Genomic DNA, 23,348 nt, shown 5'->3' with positions numbered 1-23,348 from the left:
CTCGGGGCTGTATGTTTGATTCTGAGCCAGCCAGGCCGAGAGCATGATCAGGGTGTAGATTGCTCTGTGCCCCTCTCTAGTGACTCCTTCTGGCTGACTCAAGGACTAGTATTTCTGGGAAACCTGTCCAGCTCTCCACTGCTGGAGACAGGATGCTGGGAGAGGAGGCTCGTGGGGAAATGAGAAGGATGCTCAAGGCCATAAGAGAGATCAAAGGAATTTTCTCCCTCCTGGGCTTGTCCTTAAACCATGTCTATCTAGAGCAGTTCTATAGCCACCATTATGGCATCACTCAGGACCTCACAAGCTTCAACATTCTCAACCCAGGCAATAGGGCAGTGCTTTTATCCCAACTTACAGATGGGAAACTGAGGCATGGAGAGGCTAAGTGACTTGCCCGAGGTCACAGAGTTTGTGGTGGAGCAAGGAATTGAATCCAGGCCTCCCAAATCCTAAACTAGTTCCTAATCACTGGACAATCCTTCCTTTCTGGGGTCAGGCTGAATGGGACTTTAGGCTGAGTTTGCTAGTAGTTTTCACTGGCTAATGCCCAGCACCAGGAAGCAGTCAGATGCTGAATATAGGTAGGGTTGCCAGCCCTCTGGGATTGTCCTGGAGCCTCCTGGAATTAAAGATTAACCTTCAATTAAAGATTATGTCATGTGATGAAACCTCCAGGAATATATCCAACAAAATTGGCAACCCTAGATCTAGGCTAGATTTGAAGCCGATCCACTGCAGTGTCCCTAAAGGAATTCTGCTTTCACATTGTTAAGTCTCAGTACGCTGTACTGAACACCAAGGAGAGCCAATCGTTACACTCCTCCAACTAGACAGTCAGAGCTGTTCGGCAGCTGTTCAAAATCAAACAGCGCTGCTGGCCTGATCTTCGTTCACACACACACTGCAGCATGGGAATCTGGCTTGTGCATTAGAAACATCTCTGCCTTAATTTATTAGTTCGCAGCAGTTTCTCTAATGCACCAGGTCTGGGAATTTTTCCTCAGGAAAATGACATTTTGAGCAATGTGTTGAGTGGAACATGAATATCTTGACTGTGCATGAAAAACACTCTTGCCAGAGGGGACAGGCTCATAGTCTAGGCATCAGGTTTGAAATACGCAGACTCCCTGGATCCCGGCAGGGTTAACTCAACCCTTCATACTGCTGAAGGAGGCAAAGGAGTTCCATGCAACTTGCTGTACTGGACTGAGGGCTGGATTAACCTTTTCTGGGCCTCCAAGGGGGGCAATGGGCCATAGTGCCAGGGGAGTGGTCCCCGGAGCAAAGGGCCGGATGGGGGCACTGTTTAGAAACTGGCACACTAGCCTGCCCCACCTTGCACTGCCAGTGCACCTCTTCCTCTCAGGGGCAGGCCCAGGCCCCCCCCTCCATTGCCCAGCACCCCTCCACTCACAGCCCCCCCACCACAACTGCACAGCGCCCCACACAGACCCCCACTGCTCAGTGCCCCAACACATAGACCTCTCATACCTCTCTATGTCCAGCACCCCAAAACACACAAACCTTCCTCACTCCCCATTGTCCCCGGCCCTCTCACTACTCTGCACTCCCCTCAGAGGCCCCCCCAGAGACCCACTCCCCACGCCCTGTCCCTCAGCTGCACTCACCGGCCGCGCTGGGGGCTGACCGTTTCCGCTGGGCTGAGCCGGCAGCATGGCTGGTGCCGGTCCGCGTCGGTGGTGGTGGTGGTGAATCACTCTGGCCTCTTGAGAGCAGTGAGATCAGCCAGATCAGAGCAGGAGTGGGGCCTGCCTGGGCCCAGCTCCCTCAAGACCCACTTGCCTGGTGGGGCCCAGCTGAGCCCCCTTTGCTGCCATCCTCGCCCCACACTGGCTGAGATCTGCCTGGCTTCTGCACCGTGCCCAGGCGGCTTGGCCCTGGGAAGGGAGGTGGGACCCACAGGTGGCAGGCAGCAGAGACTGCTTGGAGCTGGAGCTGAGCAGACTCCTGGGATGCGACCCCCAAGAGTCCACCCACCCCCACGGCCAGCAGCCCTGTTCAACCTGTATGGTGGAGCCCAGCTGCTGGGTAGTTAGCCCTCTAGAGGTGAGCGGGACCCGCTGGCTGGGAGCCACTCACACAGCAAGGCCTGGGTGCTGGACTGCCTGGGGTTGTAATGGGTCCTGCCCCCTTCCCAGTGTGGGCCTGGCTCCATGGTGCCATTGTAAACTCGGTACTGACTAGAGTCTTTTGAACAAAAAGCTTGCAAACAGTCTAGGTCCTCTCTACTCTATGGAGACATTAAGTTATATCCAGCTTCTCCAGGGGTGATTCTAGATGCAGGGGCCAGGGACCCATTCAGCAATGTACAAACCGGACCTGCATTTGCAGGCTCTTGCCGCTGCAATCTGCTCCTGTGGGAAATGCCTGCAAGGTGGGCCTGCCCCAGTTACATGCATGGCAAGATGCGTCTCATTGCCTAGGCTTTTCATTAATTGCAGGCTCTTGAATCCGTCCTTTAACCCTGGGGCTTCCAGTGTATTTGCTCTTACTCTGCATCTTCTAACAATTGACAGTAAAGCCTGTCACCACCTTTCTATCAAGAATCACTGATGCTGCACCAGAGACCAGCCCCCCAGTGACTGTTGGGCAGGCCTCGGAATATCATGGCCTGAGGCATCAGATTAGGGTCCTCCCTTCCTCCCTCTGCTGTGCACAGCTGCTTGCCTCCAGGCCAAGCATGGCTGCACTGCAACAGAGGCTGAAGTGTATATTCTGCAAAAACCCTTTGGGATCAGTGGGGCTGCTGTTATTCAGCGCAGACAGGTGCCCCGGGTTGCTGAGGATACACTGAGAGGAGGCAGCAGCCGGGAAGTCCGTTAAAAATCCATATTCAGAAGCATTCACATTAGGGACAGGACAATTCAGTAACAATCACTTGCCTTCTGAAAGCTCTGCTCTAAGAATTTTTTCGGGGCCAGTCTCTGGCCTGCGTTGCACAGGAGGTCAGACTAGATGATCACAGTGGTTCCTTCTGGCCCTGGAATCTAAGAATTCTCTGTAAAGCACGTCTCTGATCCAAGCTCCTGAATGAACTATACTAGACTTTAAAAAACAAGCTTCCCTTCAATGCTCTCCCAGGCCTATGCCTCTGCAAGTGAGTATTTATCCTCATTGACAGATGGGGAAACAGAGGCAGAGATTCAGGACCAGGTTCAGCTGGAGTAAACCAGTGACTTACCCAGTATCACACTGTGTGTCACTGGCAGCACTGGGAACTGAATCCAGGTCTCTTGCCTTCTAGGCCAGCACCATAACCTCCAGGACAGTTATTTAACTCCAGAGAGAGTCAGACTGTCAGAGTGCCACTCTTGGCTTTTCTAGCTATTATTAAAATAATCCACAATTGCCACCTTGGGCCTGAGGTCCCTTTACGCAGTGCAAAGGGGCTGAAACTCACACCCACTGTAAGGCCCCTTCACACTGCCAGAGCAGCGTAAGGGGGGCCTTAGTGTGAGAATCAGGCTCACAGCACCATGCTATTTCTGCACCACCCAAAACCTTGTTTCCTGCTGATGATAGCAAAAGTAATTACCTTGCTAACCAGAAAGCATATGTGAACCTGGCAAATAGGAAGTGGTTGTAAGGGAGGGATGGCATATGCATGCAGCGGCAGTTCTGTTCACAGACACCTTTTTGCTTCTGTTGATGTGACTGGAGAAACATTAGCTCCCTTTATCTCAGTGAGTAGAGGGGCACAGAAATGCCACAGCACGTTATGGTAACAGCACATTCATAATGGCTGAATTATAATGGGATGCTTATATAAGAGTGTTATAGATCTCCATTATTAACCGCAGTGTTCCTCATGACTAACGATAGCATAATGAATACATTTAGATCATGAAGTACAATCTGCCTGCTGCCAGGCAAATACATAATGGAGGGATTTGTGACTGCAGATCAGGTTTCCCAAACACAACCTGACTCCTGGTGGAGGAATTGCAAAGGGCTTGCTCTGCATGTTGACTGCTCTGAGTTATTCATGTAGGTCAGATCAATTTGTAAAATGCAAGTGGCTCTCCTGGGACAGCTGGACATGATGGCGGGGGGCACACTGCACTTAGAGCATCATGAGATGTGCTGGGAGGAGCAGGGCTGCGCTGGAGGAAGCAGGGCTGCTGAGCTGTACTGGAGCACAGCTTGAAAACTAGGTGAGTCTGCTAAGGCCTAGCTCACCCATGGGGGCCCCATTTATTCCATAAACTCAGAGTTCACCTAGCTAGGTACAATACCAGAGTCTAAATAACTGGACTGGAGCTAGCACCTAGGAACTACAGCATGGAGGGCAGAACCCTTAAGGCTCATCTACAGTCAGAGTCACAAAGGTGTGATGTTGCACCGAGGTATTTAAACCAGTGCAGCTTTGTGTATGGCCCCTCTACATTGGTTTAAAGACGTTTTTTTAACGGGGCGAGCTAAGCCAATATAAGAGTATCCTCACAAAACACTGCTGCACCGGTTTAGTTAAACAGGTGCAGCATCACAGTGCAGGTTAGGCGTAGACGGTGCACTGCGCTCCCAACTTTCAGTTCAGGCAATCACTAGTTAAAGAGACTGGCACTGAGCAGCCTTGCTTTACTTGCATTCTGTAAAGAGTAGGAAACAGAGTCTAGCAGTTAAAGCATGTCTAGACCCAGAAACCTACTTCCTTGGGGTCTAATCGGCACTTCTCCACTGACTCAGCACGTGACCCTAGCCAAATCACTTCCCCATGCTATACCTCTGTCTCCTGCCTCTGTAAATTGGGCTACCTTCTGGGGTGCTGAGAGTCAGCTAGTGCTTGGGCAGTGCATATGCCCTGAGAGCCTGAGGTGCGAGGTAATGTAGGAGTGCAATGTTCCAGCTCCATACTCGAGGCAAAGGAACAGCTACAGGGAGACAGGCCTTTTGCTCCTGGTTTGCTAGCTGAATTCCACCCCACCCAACATTAGAGGGCTGGGAGCTTCTGATGGATAGTGGGTGGCTCTGTGAAATGAGGCAAATGGGTCTCCCCACAATGCCTATTGGACAGGTGTCCACATGACAAAATGCTCACCTCAAATGGCCCTAAGCATTCTCCTTACATGACAAGATGAGGCCAAACATTTCATAGGCTGAACTGCCATCACCTCTCCAGAGTTGATACCCATTATAAGGCAGCACAGGGAAGCCCTCACTGCTACTGCTTACACTGTTAATGCCCTGGAGGGAAGGACAGGACCTTCAGGCTCCAGGCCTGCCAACTCAGCAGTATATTCACTGGGTTTTGTTTCCATTTGCATTGCGGCAGCACACGTTTAGATTCCTTCCTTTCCAGCTTTTGACATTCCAGAGGTTTGATCCTGTCCTACGAGCCATGATGAACACTGCTGCACAGCTGGTAAAACCTGCTAGTGTGGCTATCGCTGCAGAACATCAAGCCTTGAGTCTGCAGAAATAGAAGAGGCAGAACTCAGCAGCTTAATCACATCCCACAAGATTCCAGCAAGAGCAGAGAAGACATTTAAGCAGGTGAGTTCCTGTACAAAAGGAGCCTGTGTTAGAGATTTAAAACCCGGCATGCGCACGCACACCCATGCTGCCCAAAACCCCTCATCTAACAGTAGCACAAGTGACAACCATTCTAGAAGATATCTGAAAATCAGGCCCCTTTGAGATGTGTCAAGCTGGGTCCTTAAATAATAAGGCACTCCGAATCCTCATGCACCTTTGAAAATCTTGCTTTAAAATATTAACTCGAGGAGCTCTGTAAGTTACATTTCAGAGTTGAAGCGGAAAAGGCTATTTGCTTATTCAGAACCAGAGGAATTAAAAATGAACACAGAAGAACGCATTTATAGGACAACCGATTCATTGTGAAGGAGACAGACAGACGTAGAAAGGTATTTGGACAGAAGATAGCAACAGAACACAAGCACTAATAGAACTGCCTGGGCCTAACTTTGTGCAGGAAGGAGTCCCCCAACTTTAGTGGAGTCAGTGGGAGCTGCAAGTGCTCAGCACCTGTGAAAGTCAGGCCCATCAGTCTTATCGGACACCAGAAAGGATCTCTGAAGGGCCTGGTTATTTCATACTAGCTAATATGAAAACGTCTCCTCTATTAGTAGGAATGTTTGCATCTTTTTAAGCGGTGTCAACTGTAAGATCAAAAGCTTTCAGAACTGGCATATGGCCTCGCAGCTTCTGTGCCAGGTATCAGGAGGAGTGTGGGTATTTCCATCGCAGGATAGCACCATCCGCGCTCACGCTCACAATGTATTTGTTCCCAGGACAGATCCTGAGTCGGGTGATGCTGCCACTGTGACCCATGCCGACGTGAGTCACCTCACCCTCGTTATAGTCCCATACCTTCACCAGGTGATCATCACCGCCTGTGTGGGACACAAGGGAGGACAGATGGTTACACGGAGTCCCAGGGGCTTCTGAAAGAGCCACTCGCTTTTTGTTCATGGTGAAAAGGCAGAGGAATGTCCTGGCTTTGGGATGGGAAAAGGGTGCGATACAAGGTCCTGCGCATTGTGGTTGCAAAGGACTTTTTTCCCCACTAGAACCAGTGACTCAATGTGTCTGGGATCAGCACAGTGCTTGGCATGGGCTCCTCCACTGACTGAACCTGATAAGCTATATTCAGAGAGACAGCCACCCAGCAAAACTACAAATCTTTAGTGAGAATTTCCTCTCAATGCTGATTTAACAGGTTAACTTAAGGGAGCTGGTCCCAGTACATAAACTGCAACTTTCACCATATGCCTGTCCAATCACATGGCTCCCACATGCCACTCCAGTGTCAGGCCCAGAGGATGTGTGAGAATGGCTAGGGATGAATACACCAGTGCTTAATTCAGGCAGCTGTAGAAAAAGCCTGGGTCACCCTCCACTTTTAACCCTCCAGAGGGACTCCCACATTACCAGAGAGATTTCCTGGATTCTGGAGAATGGATGCTCCCACAAGCCATGAAAGACCAAGGATCAAACTCATCCCTAGTGCAGCTCCACTGAATTCAATGGTGTTTCACCACGGCTGAAAATAACTCCATACTTTCTCCACGCATATTAGTTTTTAAGGACCTGATCCTGGGAAGTGCTGAGCGCTCTCATCTCTGAATGATTTCAGTGGGAGCTGAAGGTGCTCAGCATGTTGCAGGATCAAGCCCATAGTATTTCCCTTCAGTGATTCCTTTTCTTTTCCTCTTGACATATTTGCAGGATCTCATTATGTTCTTTCTTGCCCACTTTCCTAACCCTCTGAGGTCCTTTGCATTATTTTTTTGCCTCTCCTGGTGCTGACTTTTCCTCTGCTTCCCTGGGAGTTCTTTTATATTGTTCTCCCCGCCTCTGATCCTACTTGCCTGTAACAAAGTAAGTCCCGTCTGATGTAATATCCATCCCATTGATGGAGCCAGTCAGGGAGCCTTCCAAATTTCTGATCGCAGAACCATCAAATACTTCCCAGTATCCAATCTAGAAACAAGATCAGAAATGAGAGATCACTTGTACAGCACTGGTGTGAAGATTTCCATTGCTTCTGGAGATAGCGTTAACCTGGACAGTGATGAACCTAAATCATAAATTACTGAAGTGCCCAATTCTCTCCCATATAACTATCGCCTTTCTATCATGGGAAAGCCCACATGGGCTTGATAAGGGCCTGGCATGACTGGATTGGAAGCAGAAATCCCTGACAGTGACAAGACTTGCTGTCCTGCCCCTTAAGGTTCTGAGCTACTTCAAGCTGGCTTCCTGAAGTTGTGCTTACCTTTCTGTCTGTTCCACTGGTGATAATCTGGTACTCCTCTGGATGGTAACACACACACTGGAACAAGGTGTTGGCCAGGATCATCTGATTCCTCATAAAACGTCTGAAAAATAACCCCAAAGCAGCCTGAGTCAGCGTTTATCAAAACTCATCTCTCTCTTCCTAAGACAGCTTTACCTACTGCAGGTGTGAGGCATCTCTCCCAGGTAACACTCCATCACATACTGGTCTGCGGATAGGGTTTCATGAGGTACAGATAATGTGGAACTCATTTGATCAGGGGACACCCTCCCACAGGCTATCCATGCTGTATGTTCTCCCAAGCTGCGTCTCCTTGGCTGCCTCACAAAAGGCCTTATAAAACAGGGACTGGCATCATAGTAGCAAAATCTTTCATTTCTGGACACCATGCTCAGGGGAACCTTGGCTGCCCAGGGCATCCTGTGTGTGGGGTGGCTCTGCCAAGAGCTTTACAAGCACACCCCATGCCCCAAAACTGGCAAGGTCAGAGTCATGGCATAGCTGAAAAGCGCTGTATTGCCGAGGAGGAATGATCTCCTTACACAATATCCCAGATGATGCACGTTCCATCGATGCTGGCTGTGACACACTCCCGGTTGTTCTTCTTAATCTTGATGCAAGACACAGCGGATATGTGCTCCTTCAGAACTTCCTCCAATTTGCGAGTGTTCTGACCAATTTCCCACACCCTCACCTGCAAACCAGCCACAAACACCTTTGTAATGCATGCTCCTTACTGAGCTAAAGTGGAACCAAAAGGGATTCCTGAGCTCAGGGTTTCTCCTGCAGCATTTAATGGCATCTCCAGAACATGTTGCTGAGTGAGATGCTGCATTTCTTACACTGCTTCCATTTCTCTGGGGATGAGTGAGGGCAGAAATACAGATCTCTGAATTAAGGACCAAATCCTGCTCCCATTGAGGTCTATGGCTAAACTCTGGTCTACTTCATTTTCACAAGGATTTGGCATTAATAGAATTAAAATGTAGATTTAAAGTCAAGTTCACCACTCATGGAGCCACAACAGAGATGAAAAATGTACAGATAAAAGGATGCAGGATCAGATCCTATCTTGAGTACAGATTTTCCTTCTAACACAGCTTTGGTCACTCTTGTTGCCAGCCTAGGTTGCAGAGCTAATAATAGATTATAATTATAACCTTGACTTCCGCTGCTTTCAGAACACCAGGCAATATTCCTATTGTGAAAACATACCACTAGAAATAATCTCTTCTATTACAAGTCAGACTATACCTATTCTTTCGACTGCATTTCAATGGGAGAACTGTTCTTCTACCACGAAACACAGCGACCTCACCTGTTTGACTCTGCAACTTAGACAGGCAGTAAGAGTCCCAAGATACTACCTCCCCAACCTTGTTTCCCTAATATCCTGGGATCAACATGGCTACAAAAACAATGCATCCAATAAGAGTCCCAGGAATGTAGAATGTTACCTACAGCTTGAGGAGTCACATAAACGGGACTTTTTGCCCTGGGCTTTGGAGTTGGGAGAAAGAAAAGGAGGATGAAACCAACCTGCACTGCGCAGGTCAATCTGAACATGTTAAGCAGATGAGGACTGGGACAAGCAAAGCTGGGTTAGAAGGAAAATCTGTATTCAAGACAGGCTTGCAAACAATGACTGGTGCAGATGAACCAAATATAGGTGACAGACAGACTGACAAATGGGATGAAGAGGCATGTTCAGCATTGGACGGATTTGCTACGGCCGGCATGCCAGGAGTAATCAGAGGGTACGGCTCCAGGTCACACTATGAGCAAGTGGGAAGTTTTATTTCCAGCAGACACTAATATTTTGGAACTGAGTTTTGTGCTTAAGTGAGCCAAGCAAAGATGATGCTCAGGTTCAGCCTAGGTGGTTACAAGTTAGAATGGCAACAGCACAAGTCAGCCCTGAGAGATTTTAGGACATATTACCTGCCCTTCACCTCCTCCACTGATGATCCTTTTACAATCACTTGTTGCAGCGATGGCTGTCACGCCCATGCTATGGGCATGGTCAATCACATACATGAGTCGGCCAGTCTCTGGTGTGAAGGCACGGATTTTCCCATCATTCCAAGCTGATGCAATATGGAAACAGATCACCCAGAAGGTCACTTCCTTTATATTATTATTCTCCTCCCTATGCCCCTCCCTGATCTCCCCTTTAAAAAAGAAAAAAAAAACAATAAAAGCTCCTTCACACTGATGTCCCTATTAGCTATCAGCATGTCTATGAGTCTATGCCGAGTCTATGAACACAGAGCCATAGTCCCAGCCAGCAGGGGAAGATTTCACTCCCTTTAGGGAAGAATGTTTCGGTGATGATGGAGGTGAGCATGGGCACTCTCAATAGGGGGACTGCTGTAGCTCCACTGCTACCATGCAGCAGAAGGCAATGGCTAGGGGATATATGTAAAGATTCACAACATCCCTGCCCTACCTCAGCCCCAACCCATGACAGGGTGACGGGAACATGAACCTGGACGCCATAATGTGCCAGCGTTTACACCTTCTATGTATGCCCCCCAAATCCTGCCCTCCTCACACACCATTTCCGTGGTGCCTGGGGATTGGCAACTGTGGAGCAGGGTTTACCGGGCTGACCATAAACAGAAACCTTTTGGTCACTGTAATTAGCTGAAACAATTCCAGGTTTTGGTCCTCCCCCATTCTTTTAGAGACTACTTCTTTAAAAGCGGGCAGCAATTTGAGGCTGAATCTAAACACAGAGCTTGCCAATCATTACCTGAAATAATACTCTTTCCGTCCCTCATGAAGTCTATAGCATGGCAGGTCATATTGGGGATTGTGATTCGTAAGAGCTCCTTGTTTTCTGGGGTGTGCCAAACTCTGATGTCATTCTTGGAGCAGGTGGCAAACAAATCAGAGGTTCCCCTGGGGAAGGCAGAGAAGCAGGCTACTGAAGGCCAGTGTTGCGGAACAGTTTCCTCATTAAATCTCAACTCCCCCTCCATTGCTTCGCTATTTGACATTACTAATGTTCAACCGTAGCCTTCCCAGTAGGGGACACCATAGTTAAAGTGGAAGGACCATTTTCATTTTTTACTCTTAACTTTCTGACAATTTAACCTTTTGGGGTGAAACTTTCCAAGCCTGCTCTCACCTCAAAGATGATTTTATGGAAAATTTAAAGTAAGCCCCACAGTTGTATTTCAGGCTTTTTGCTTTAAAACAGAATGTAACTTTTTTTGGCCCCCATATACTAAAAATAAGATGGATGAAACTTCAGATGTTGTGCATAGCCAGCCCTACAAATAGAAAAAACAGTGGAGTTTGCACTGGCATAGTTTTTTGTTAAGTATTCGTTGCACAATACAATCATGTAGTGTCATAGCTACGTATGTTGAGTATCTACAAAATGGTCGAATTTTAGACCCATAGCTTGCATAAAACACACTTTTACAGCTCTTAAATGCTGCAGCTGGAAGTTTTCCTTTTTCTCTCTCCCCAAAAACCTAAACAAACAAAGAGGAAATGGAAAATTAAATACATGGACCATTGGCAGATGTAAATTGTCACTGAAGTCAATGAAGCTTTGACCAATAACACTAGCTGAAGATCTGCCTCGTATTACCGCAACACAACTGTTAGATTGTGCATTTGAACACTAAATGTCTGGAAATGAAAACGTTACATTTCTCTGTCAACAGCAACCTACATTTTGCATACAATACAGTTTCATTAGTTAGGGTGTTAAATGTATACCTCAATAGGCAGCATGCAGAGAATATTGATACAAGAACTGACAGGTTCACTTCCTGGGTTACGTGTCTGTAAATTTGAAACCTTAAGCTTTACAATAAGTTTGGCTACATAGATACTATAAGAAATTTTAGAATATGAGTGCTTCCAAATTAAGAGAGCTGGATAAAAGAAAGGTTTGTTGATTCCCCAGGACTAGCATCAAGTGTCAGTGACAGGCTCTTTGTTGTCAGGATGCATTTCTTACCCCCCTTAATGGGCCAGGAACACTGCTGGGAGACTCAGGCCATGTCTACATCTAAAGTTTTGCAGCGCTGGTTGTTACAGCTGTATTAGTACAGCTGTATAGGGCCAGCGCTGCAGAGTGGCCACACTTACAGCAACCAGCGCTGCAAGTGGTGTTAGATGTGGCCACACTGCAGCGCTGTTGGGCGGCTTCAAGGGGGGTTCGGGGAACGCGAGAGCAAACCGGGAAAGGAGACCCGCTTCGCCGCGGTTTGCTCTCTCGTTCCCGGAGCCACCCAGCAAACCGCAGGGAAGGAGACCTGCTTGCTCTGGGCTCCGGGAACGAGAGAGCAAACCGGGAAAGGAGACCCGCTTCGCCGCGGTTTGCTCTCTCGTTCCCGGAGCCACCCAGCAAACCGCAGGGAAGGAGACCTGCTTGCTCTGGGCTCTGGGAACGAGAGAGCAAACCGGGAAAGGAGACCCGCTTCGCCGCGGTTTGCTCTCTCGTTCCCGGAGCCACCCAGCAAACCGCAGGGAAGGAGATCTGCTTGCTCTGGGCTCCGGGAACGAGAGAGCAAACCGGGAAAGGAGACCAGCTTGATTACCAGAGGCTTCCTCCTTCCACGGAGGTCAAGAAAAGCGCTGGTAAGTGTCTACATTGGATTACCAGCGCTGGATCACCAGCGCTGGATCCTCTACACCCGAGACAAAATGGGAGTACGGCCAGCGCTGCAAACAGGGAGTTGCAGCGCTGGTGGTGCCCTGCAGATGTGTACACCTTCAAAGTTGCAGCGCTGTAACTCCCTCACCAGCGCTGCAACTTTCTGATGTAGACAAGCCCTTAGACGTGGCTGCAAAAGTCTGCTGAAATGTATCTCACAATGAGGCACGAGCCTTCACATTTTTAGCTTCACAGAATACAACCTGCTCAATTTATCTGGAAAGTGAAATATTTTCCCTTCTATCTGATGAGCAGTCAGAAGCCTCATTATATTCCAAAAGAGGGAGAAGTTACATTTGAGAGTCTGCTGGATCCTAATGTTTATAGATGCTGTTGGGGCGGGGAAGGGAACTGCTCTCCACCTCAGTGAGGGCAAGTCACAAGAGTTCTCAGGCCCGTGCTGGTGGCAGTCACCCTTGTTTGGCTAAAGAGGGATATCCAGATCATCAAAACCAAGGGGCACTTTTCCTGGTGCACTACGCAGCTGTGTGTTGCTCCAGCCCCTGCTCCGCCTTTTCCCCATGGCCTCCGCCTCTTCCCATCCCTGCTCTGCCTCAGGGTACGTCCAGACTATCCCCGTATCGGCGGGTTAAAATCGATTGCTCGGGGATCGATATATCGTGTCTAATCTAGACGCGATATATCGATCCCCGAGCGTGCTTATATCGATTCCGGAACTCCATCAACCCCAACGGAGTTCCGGAATCGACACGGAGAGCTGCGAACATTGATCCCGCGCCATCTGGACAGGTGAGTAATCCGATCTTAGATATTCGACTTCAGCTACGTTATTCACGTAGCTGAAGTTGCGTATCTAAGATCGATTTCCCCCCCCCCTAGTCTGGACCAGCCCTCAGCCTCACTTCTTCCCGCTCCTGCTCCACCCCAGCCCTGCCCTTCCCCTGAGGATGGTAAGTGGAGTGACCTGGCCACAGCCCCACCCCACTCCCCTGAGGACTGCAGCAGGGGTCGGGCCTGCACTCACCGGCGGTGGTAAGAGTGACCCGGTCCCAGCTCGCTCTGCTCCCCGGCTCACAGCCACACCTGCCGGTGAGTGCTGGGGGGGCAGTTCCTCACTGCCCCCCAAATCCCAAGGCTGGGAGCTAGGGGAGCAGAGTGGAGCGGCCAGAGGAGAGTCACTCCTCTTCCTGCCGCCCCATGAACACGGGCTCGGGCCCGCCCTGCGATCACCGGGTCGGCAGGAAATGGAGCAACCCGGCCCCAACCCACTCTGCTGGTGAGTGCTGGGGGGCGATTCCCCCCTGTCCCCCAAGCCTGCTCCTGCCCCTCCCCCTCCACAGAGGCCTGGGGCCAGGCCCACACCCCCCCACACACGGAGGCCTAGAGGGCTGCAGAGGGCACCAAAATGGATAGGGACGGCCCTGGATGCACAGGTCTGTACACTGGTGTAAAGTGAGGGGTTGGACGGCCTCTTGCATTTCTGTTTTATACGCTATACATTTTGCTGTAACTCAATAGGACTTGGCACTTCATGTCACAACAGTAGCATGCCAAAACTCAAAACCTCCCTCCGGATCAAATGCCACCCTCCATTTGCAGAGTGAGTGACTGAGCTATCACTTTTATGAAATGTCATGATTCTAATATTCACAGCAAAAAGGAATTTTCCTGTCTGTTCATGAGATGAATGTGAACAGAAGGCACATCTGTGAAGTTAGCACCATGCATCAGGAGTCCTGAATTTAATTTAACATGCCATATTGTTAAACACACAATTACAAGTGATGTTGATACACCCAAAGTCTGTTTTGACAGCAGTGCTAGTCAATATTAGATGACGTTCTAGGCATAAAGTGGGTTATAGCCCATGAAAGCTTATGCTCAAATAAATGTGTTAGTCTCTAAGGACTCCTTGTTGTTTTTACTGATACAGACTAACATGGCTACCCCTCTGAAACCTGTTCTAGGCACTGGATCAGAGAGCAGGAATGCAGCTATATCTGCAAATACAGACCCTATTCAACTCAGTAAATGGAAAGAAACATTGAAAGGCACATGAAATTTCAAGTTTCACATTAGTCAGGACCTGAATGGCCCAGGGATTTCATAGCACTTTTCCCAAGAGTAGGAGTGTTAATACTAGTGTTACACAAATTCCAATTTGCATAATTATAGTCTGCCTAATTAAAATTCTCCATGTAGATTCAGTTGGAGAACTTATTTTTCACTTTCCCAAGCTGAACTGCTGCTGACTACCACACTAGATGGGGCTGCATTTCAGTGGTGGAGGAAGGGATTCTTATATGTAAATCAGCGTGACTTTGGAAACCTTCTGCATAGAAGGTGCTGTACAGATATCTTTGTCAAATCTACAGCTTGCTCCCCCACCCCATCTTTTTCAAGAATAAAAATGCTCCTGTCCAGTCATACTAACGATGGAAAAATGATGTCATGGATGGCTTCGTTATGACAGGTGGCAATGAGCTCCTCTTTAAAATCATTGTAGTTAAGGCGATAAATCTGAGACTCTTCTGTTCCTACAAAGAACTGGTGACCTTGACCTCTGAGGGTGAGGGAAGTGACGCCACCCTGGACTTGAATTTTCCTGTTAAGACAAAGCAGAAATGTGCACTGATGTGGACCTGGATTTTTCTTCCCTCTCTCTCCTCCCCACCCTTGTTTTTCGTTTGGCCTCTGCTGCTTTATCTTCCTCCCACCCGTGTGCCACATTAGGTCATGATATCAAGAGACAGAAACATTGTCAAGTTTAACATGCCATGTTTGTTTGCACTTCACGCGATCCTTGGTGTCTTAGGGATTGTCTACATGGGGAAATAACTGTAATAGCTATGGCAGAATATTCTGCATTAGCTGTCTGTGTGGACCACCTTATTCTACACTTAACATACACTTTGGAAGTGGATTAAGCTAACGCACACAAAAGCACTCAGGGCAGAATAAAGCATCCACATGGGGAGTTAGTGCAGAATACCTATGCCAGTTTACATTCACCTACTAGTTTATTTCACCATAGCTACCACACGTAGACAATCCCAAATCTGGCAGGGATTGAGAAAACGCATATACACACACACTCTGTTAGACAAGGGGTCATGGGTAAACGCGCCTTTGTTTACTTTCTTATTAGAAGTGCACTTAATAAGTGTAACCCCAAGCGTATTCCAGGCAATTTTGAATTCAACGTTTGGGGAATAGTTTAAATCACATATGACTATGTTATCAAAAGTGCACACCTAGATTGCTTGTGGAAAACTGCCCCTAGCTCTGTTTTCCATGCACACTGGAATGCTTTGCAAGTACTCAGGCATACAGTTTTGATACCCTTCTCTACATAGCTAGTAACCAATATATGCTTACAACCACTTTTTTAAAGATTTCAAGGGTGCAGACCCCCCGCTGGTGAAATCGACTATAATTTGTTGATTTAATGCAGCTATGTCAATTTTGGATCAGTTCAGGATCTGACACCAAGCCTTGAGAACTAAATGTGGTCATTTAAAATTAACAACAATCATTGGCACAAACTTTTGTAAATGAATTGATAAAAACATGCACCATGTTTCAATCTGTCACTATTTCATTCTGCAAGATAAATGCTGTCCATTTTGACAGTGTCTACTTGTGTTTGGAAAACTGATATATTGAGATTTCTCTCTTATTCATTAACTAAAAATACTCATCAGCACTGGAAGTTTGTGTGTGTCACTGAACACTACTGCCCTGGTTATGTTGCCACTCTGTGGAAACACCACTCACCCTCCTGCTGCTTTGATCTACAAACTCACTTGATTGGTTTGTAGTTTGATCCTTTACAGAGAGCTACAATCCCTCCTCCGGTGCTGACTACTAAATCTCCTGTCTTCAGCAAAAGCAATGCTGTGACTCCCTATGAGAAAACAGGATTAACACACTATTGTAGTGAAGCAGAGTCTCTTTACTGGTGCTGCCATGCAGAAGAGCTCAGACAGAGTCTTTGTCATGCTCCCTGTGGTGGTGACGTTGTTCACGCACTGCTTTATTAGTATTGCTCCGCTCTGTTGCTAAAAAGCTGCCCTTCCAAAATGAAAAGGGAGACAACGTTTATCAGCTACAGGTATATGAACAGCTAGCGTATAAACTTGAAAGAAGAGCAAGAAAGTAATGACAGCATTAAACCTATACAAAGGGACTAGGACTGAGCATGCACATCCATGGATAACCATTCTAGCACAGAATACATGCATCCTTCCATGGGTGACTTTTATTGGCTTGTCTACACCATGCAGCTTTTAGGAACAAGGCTGTGTCAACACAGCCCTGTCGCTAAAAGTCAGCATGTGTAAACACTCTTTGTCAGCACTTTTGCCAACAAAATACTTCCAGCCCCGAGAGCAGCATTAGCTTTGTCGGCTGACAAGGCTGCGTTCACACTGCCACTTGTGTTGGCAAAACTTTTGTCTTTCATGGGGGGCTTTTTTAAGCCCACGAAAGACAAAAGTTTTGTTGACAACTTTGCAGTGCAGACATACTCTCAGTGTAACTCAGCCTAAACTTCTCCCCCAAAGCTGTGCTTTGGGTTTTCTGCACCCCCTCTCTGTCCCATACCCTACTTCTCACTGCCCCAGAGAACCACTCCCATCTCCCTATATTGAGGGTGGGATTAACAAGCTCTTCCTATCACTGAGAGCCCTCTGGAAGCAGTCAGCATTTCAATAGATGGGTCCAACACCTGCTAACATGGGGTAGGACAACAGAAGAACCTACTGCTCTGTCAGAGAAAGGAAGCATTGTCTGCTGGTCAAAGTACCAGACTGGGAGTCAAGAAATCAGTTCCGTAATCCAGCTCTGGCACAGATTTTCCTGTATGTCCATAGAGAAGGCAGACCGGCTCTCTGTGCCTCAGTTTTCCTGCTTGTCAAATGCAAGTAACCTGGGCTATGATGCTGAGTTTATTAACATCTAAAGATCTCCAAGATCCTCTGAAATAAGGTGCTGTAGAGAGGCAAAATACTAGTACTGGTCCAAATCCTGATGTCCATCCTCAGACAAATAAATCCCTCACCGACTTTAGTGAGAGTTTTCAGCTCACTAAAGAGGGAATAAAAAACTGAGTGAAGATGTCAGGATCTGGCTCATTATTAAATGAGGTCGTTCTCTTGCTGTCAAAAATCTGGATTGTGAACTAAATTCTATTGCTAAGCAAACTGTGTCCTCCCAGCACATCAGCTCCAACAGGACAGTGCCCATACTGCAGTATCTTCAGCTGTTACAATTCCTGGCATTCTCTCACTTATAGGATTCAGTTTAGTTCCCAGAGTCCTCTTTACCTCTCACTCGCTGCTTTTCCTTACACGTCTCCGACTGTTGCGTACAGGGATGTAGTGCATGTGTCAGTTAGGAGCACTTCAACTCAGAGCTCTTATAAGTGGTATTACTGTGGCCATGTTTTGTGCAACCATGTTTCTGGATGCCTACCACAGAAACCAGTTAAATGCCAATAACCTCCCTTCTCCCTCTGATTTCTCTGCAGAGTTTCACTGAATCACTTAGCACAGAGCATGCATCTGCCAGCCCTTCTGATAGTTACAATATTTGGTGTTTTTCCTCAAAGCCCCAGCTCCCAGAGTCATGGGATTATGTGAGACCCTCAACTTTCATTTTAAAAAATTGTACATTTCTGACATTCACAGTTGTGGAAAAAAGCATGAAAATGTGAACTCTCAAAGGTCAAAACCCAGAAGGCAAATAAAAAGAACTCAGTTTATTTTGAAACTGTCTAATTTTTAAGTCAATTTCATGGTTTTTGAACACATGAGCTTGGCAATATTGTATAATGTATTGTGTCTGAGCCTACAATACTGGTATTCCCAAACCAGCTCCTCTATACATATTAATCAGGCCCAACCCCGGTCAGCTTCCAGGATCAGACACATTCAGGGCAGTATGGCCACAGACAGCAAGTTTACAGGTCCTTTGAGCTGAAACAATTAAGGTTCTATGAGTGGAGGCCAAGTCAGAGAGGAAAATAGAAAGGGTATTTGAACTGTTCAGGTCCAGGAGGGGATCTTTAAGAGCATCCAGTGAGTATAGACTGAATGATAGTACAATTCACAGAGAAAGTAGGTTGAGTTTGGGAAGACTGCTTTGGTCCAGTTGTCCAACTGAGTGGAATCAACTGTATTAATTTTAAAGTCTTGCTTATGTTTCATGGAATATTTTTTAAAAATATTCTCTGTAGAGGTTACTGCATATGTCAGATTAGCTGTATTACTCATCCATTCAGAAAATAAACCTATCAAGCATATCTGCATGAAAAAGGGTCTTTGCTTCTATTTACATTTTTCTATTTTTATCCTCTTTGCATGTTCTCTCTTTTTATTTCCATCTGCTCCACTAACTTATCCCTCTCTTGACATCATGATTCTCTGACATCATTAGTAATTGTGGGAAATTATGTCACACACAAAGGATGTTTTTACCATCAAGTACAGAAAAACAGTAGGAAGGAAGCCTGTTTTCATTTAACTAGCCTCAGGAAAATGATGAGAACAAAGAAAACAAACACAGAAAATATGATCTAGAAATAGAACTGTTCTAAACAGAATGTTTTTTCTGGTTTTCTATGAGGTGTCAGCAGCTCTTTATGAGTCCTACTATCAGATACCCATCAACTTTGCTTTTGATCTATTACTTTGCAGTGTCTTTCTATAAAAGTCCTCCCATTTCAAACACCCAATGGGTTTAGGGTTATGGAAAGTGGTGGAATTACAAATCAAATAAACAATGATAGAATTTACATAATAACAGCTCTCAACTACCTGCTAATAAGTGTGTGTTTTTATGGCACTCCCAATACTGCTTTCATTTTTCTAGGTATCCTGTTTAATTTCCCTAATTTGGGATTGAAACCGGTATCACGAACTGTGAAAATCAAGGGCCTTAACTGGTCAGAACACATATGGTTAGATGTGTCATCATCAGTCTGATTTCAACACTGCTTTTGTAAATGGACTTCTTTTCTGTCAGGACCGTTCTTTGAACTACCCCAAGTAAACCGACAGTTTTATAATTTACACTTGTAATTCACAACACCAAGCAATTCACATTAAATGAGGCAATTAATAATGTTTTATATCCTACCTTTTGCAGATGAATCACTGTCTCCTAAGAAACCACTGTCTTGAAGTATAGTAATTACAGAGACAAATCTCAAACCAACTCAAGCATGCCTATTTCCCCATAAGGATACTTTCTCCCTTGTCCCATTCTCATCTCTTCCAGGCTTCTCTGCTGCACCGTGAACTCCTGCTCTTCACCTTCAAGTTGTTTAAAGATTTTTTACAATGTAAAGACTCCAGGAATTTCGAGAAAGGTATTTGGCAAGTCACCCATCCCACTTTACACCTGAGCAACCAGCTTGAAATTACTCAAGCAAATATGAATATTAATGTACTGTTTACAGGTCCAGTATTTACTGTCTTTACAGAAAACCCTTTTAAAAAAAAATGCCATAAGGAAAAGTTTGGTTTCAAAAACGAGTTGCCGAGTGGAAGCAATGCACTTTACTATCATGGCGTATAAAACCCAAGCACTTCAATACCAAGAGATGAACAATGAAGGACCTGATTATCCTTACACTGCCTACTTAATAAGCAGTGCAGTTGTAGTCGTGTTGGTCCCAATATATGAGAGAGACAAGGTGAGTGAGGTAATATCTTTTATTGGACCACCTTCTGTTGGTTAGAGGTACAAGTTTTCCAGACACATAGAGCAATTCTTCAGGTCTGGGAAAGGTACTCCCAGTGTCACAGAAAAACACCAGGGGGAACAGATTGTTTGGCATAAGTAGTTAGCACGCATTATAAGGGACCATTCAAGGTAGAGTAGCCCATTAATCGCCTTCACCAAACAAGGATACTCCACCAGAGAAGTAGATTACATCATGGAATGGGCCACTCAAATACCCCAAGAGAACCTGCTTCAATACAGAAATAACACCCCCCGACTGCAAATACCTAATTGTCACCTATCACCCCACACTGGAACCCATATGGGGTATCATCAAATAACGTCAACCTATGCTCAAGGACCCCACCCTGAAATCTTTCCTTAACCCCACTTCTGGCCTTTAAACAATCCCCCAGCCTCTCCACGCTCATCATCAGAAGCAAGCTCCCCACAGACCAAAACACAGCAACTCAAATCAAAGCAGCACCAGACCCTGCCAGAACAACAAAAGCAAAATCTGCAGACCTATCTCCACTGCTAGAATGACCAATACCCCCCTACAATACACTTTTCAAGATCCATGGATCCTACAAATGCCTATTACAACATATGTTGTACCTCACCCAGTGCACTAAATGCACCATCAACTACGTGGGTGAAACCAGACAATCACTACGCTCTTGAATGAACTCACGCAGGAAAATGATAAAAGACAGACTATAGTTTATATTCTCTCTCCATTGGAGCTCTTTTCTCTGACAGTTTCAAAGCCAGAGAAGCAAGTCTAAAATTAAAATCATAATTTCTTAAACATTTTACTGTTCCTGACCTTGAAATTTTACATGAGCCAGTGTAAAATCTACCTATGGTCCATACTGGGCGGATAGAGGGATATAAAAATAGAAGGATAGAGGGGTATAAAGATAGAGGGATATAAAGCAATATTTGTAACTTAGCTCATATTTAGAAAAGAAGGATTTATGTATCATAATTGCAAAGAGTACTTAATTTATTCAAGAGAGAATCTAGCTGTCAGTGAGACTTAACCCTACAAAACCCAAAGCATGAGGACTTCTCTCACTTTATTTTTTGAGAAGGGGGCTGTTATAAGGTGGTGTCAAGATTAGCTTTACTGGGGAACTCTAACTGCAATCTTTACTATGGAGAAGCAGTTGCCTTTTCATAGCAGATCACATGCTTTTAGAGCCAGTCCCAGAACTCTGCCTCTGCAACTCCAAAAATACAGGCCATTGCTACTTGAACTAAATGGACTAAGTGTATTGTTCCAGAGAACTCAAGATCAGAACTTGAATCACCACAAGACAATGCCTTGCCTAGCCACCTGTCCATAACTACTTTTATCATCCTACTAGACACAATACTAAACAACTTTGTCTTTCAGGTAACAAAACGGAGACCTAATAAACCTAAACTGCACATAAAGAATTCAATTGCTACCTCTTGGCACCCAAATTGCAGACACAAAATATGCAGGTTCTGTGCATGTAACTTCTAATTCTGCACAAGCAAATGCAGAGTTTGTGAACATAGCAGCTGTACACATCTATTCTGCAGAAGCAGCTCAGGCAGAGTTTGGAAAAATTTCCCCTAATGGCTTCCTCTGCCAGTTTTGCTGTTGGATTTTTGTTACAGTCCTTGCTGCTCACTCATTTTCTCTCTAACCACAAGGTTTGCTTCCCTCAGGGACAGCACTGCCTCAGTACCAGAGCAGTAGTGCAGATAATACTTTCATCTGCATACCTTCTCTTGTGCTTGCTGACACAACAGAGAAATACATTCACACTTCTGCAAGAGAGATTTAAGGAAGAGCCTGAATTCCTTCGATGTTACACTCTCCATTGGGCATACGCTGAGAAGCAATAAGAAGTCTTTTATAGATATGAATAACAAGAATCCAAGAACAACTGTACTAGCCAGAATGTTCATGTTTAGCATAAATCCCCATCCTGACTATTTTTTGCACAGGATTGACCTGTTCTGGGGATGAATCAGGGTGTGTAGTAAACCAGGCTGTTGTCTGAACAACCCCTGCCTCATTTGTTGCAGAACTTTAAAGTCATGTAATGAATGAGGTAGGAAGCTGCAGGAAGATAAAGGATAGTTTCATGTTTAAGGCATTTGAATGCTGCCCTGGGGAACTGAATTCTGTTCCTGCGTCTGCCATGGAGTCCCCATGTGATGCTGGGTAAGTCTTTGAAACCAGTGGTAGTCACTGACTGTGTGTTCATCATTTTCTGAGTCCTGACTTGAAACCCTGGGGTCTGATTTGTAGAAGTGCTGAACGCTTACAGCTGCAGTTGAAGTGAGTGATTGCTTTAGCAGTAACTGATAGCAGTAGTAGGTTCTCATCCTCTATATGGACCAGCTCTAGAGCAGGATGAGACATGCACTTTGCCAGGGGTTTCACAGATATTTGCTGACAGAAGAGGAGTAGTGAGACTCAGGAATCTTGGGTTCCATTCCAAGCTTTGAAAAAAAGAGTGTTCTCTAGAGGGCACACACTCTTCTGCCCGTTTCCCCAAAGCCTGGCATCTTCTGCCCCATTCCTTCTAACCTATCCCTCTCTCCATTTTGCCTTTTCCCCACTTGTCTCCTCGTCCCAGTCTCCTTGCTCAACCAGCTCTAGTCTTTCCTTTGGTGCTCAATGTTAAAGCCTCAATCTACTCTCCCACGCCCAGCTCCCTCCTCACACCCCAACTCCTTGTCCCCCTTCTCCTTGCCCAGAAAGTCCCAGTTCCCTCTCCAAGTTCCTCATCCAATCTCAGTCTCTGTCCCCCACCCCAGACGCTTGTCCCAGTCTCTTTGTTCAACTAGCCCCGATTCTTGCCTTGCACTGCAGCTACTTGTCAGATCTGTCTCTCCTGCCCTGACCTTCTGTTCCACACCTACTGGCTTCTGCTCCAAGTCTTCCTGATCCACCAGTCCCTTTCCCACTTCCCAGCCCCTCATTCAATCTCAGTGTTTCTCTATCCTGGCCAACTGGCTCCCTCTGCCGCCCCTCAGTAGTTTGAGCATTGGCCTGCTAAACCCAGGGTTGTGAGTTCAATCCTTGAGGGGGCCACTTACGGATCTGGGGCAAAATCAGTACTTGGTCCTGCTAGTGAAGGCAGGGGGCTAGACTTGATGACCTTTCGGGTTCATTTCCAGTTCTGTGAGATAGGTATATCTCCATATATT

At 46.4% G+C, this 23,348-nt stretch overlaps 1 protein-coding gene across 1 annotated transcript in view; it reads right to left on the bottom strand.

Annotated features, from left to right (window-relative positions):
- Positions 1 to 5,491: 5,491 nt before the first annotated feature.
- Positions 5,492 to 23,348, bottom strand: part of CFAP52 (cilia and flagella associated protein 52) — a 30,475-nt gene continuing 12,618 nt past the window's right edge. The window contains exons 7-14 of the mRNA XM_050919331.1: positions 16,229 to 16,329; positions 14,857 to 15,027; positions 10,539 to 10,687; positions 9,725 to 9,870; positions 8,326 to 8,477; positions 7,763 to 7,865; positions 7,356 to 7,467; positions 5,492 to 6,377 (exon numbers count right to left, since the gene is read on the bottom strand). Coding sequence (XP_050775288.1) covers positions 6,202 to 6,377; positions 7,356 to 7,467; positions 7,763 to 7,865; positions 8,326 to 8,477; positions 9,725 to 9,870; positions 10,539 to 10,687; positions 14,857 to 15,027; positions 16,229 to 16,329 — 1,110 coding nt within the window. The 3' untranslated portion in view covers positions 5,492 to 6,201. The remainder of the gene's footprint in view (positions 6,378 to 7,355; positions 7,468 to 7,762; positions 7,866 to 8,325; positions 8,478 to 9,724; positions 9,871 to 10,538; positions 10,688 to 14,856; positions 15,028 to 16,228; positions 16,330 to 23,348) is intronic.

Source organism: Gopherus flavomarginatus, chromosome 12 (assembly GCF_025201925.1).
Source record: "Gopherus flavomarginatus isolate rGopFla2 chromosome 12, rGopFla2.mat.asm, whole genome shotgun sequence".
NCBI classification, from domain to species: domain Eukaryota; kingdom Metazoa; phylum Chordata; order Testudines; family Testudinidae; genus Gopherus; species Gopherus flavomarginatus.
This window is presented reverse-complemented; position numbering and strand designations above follow the sequence as displayed.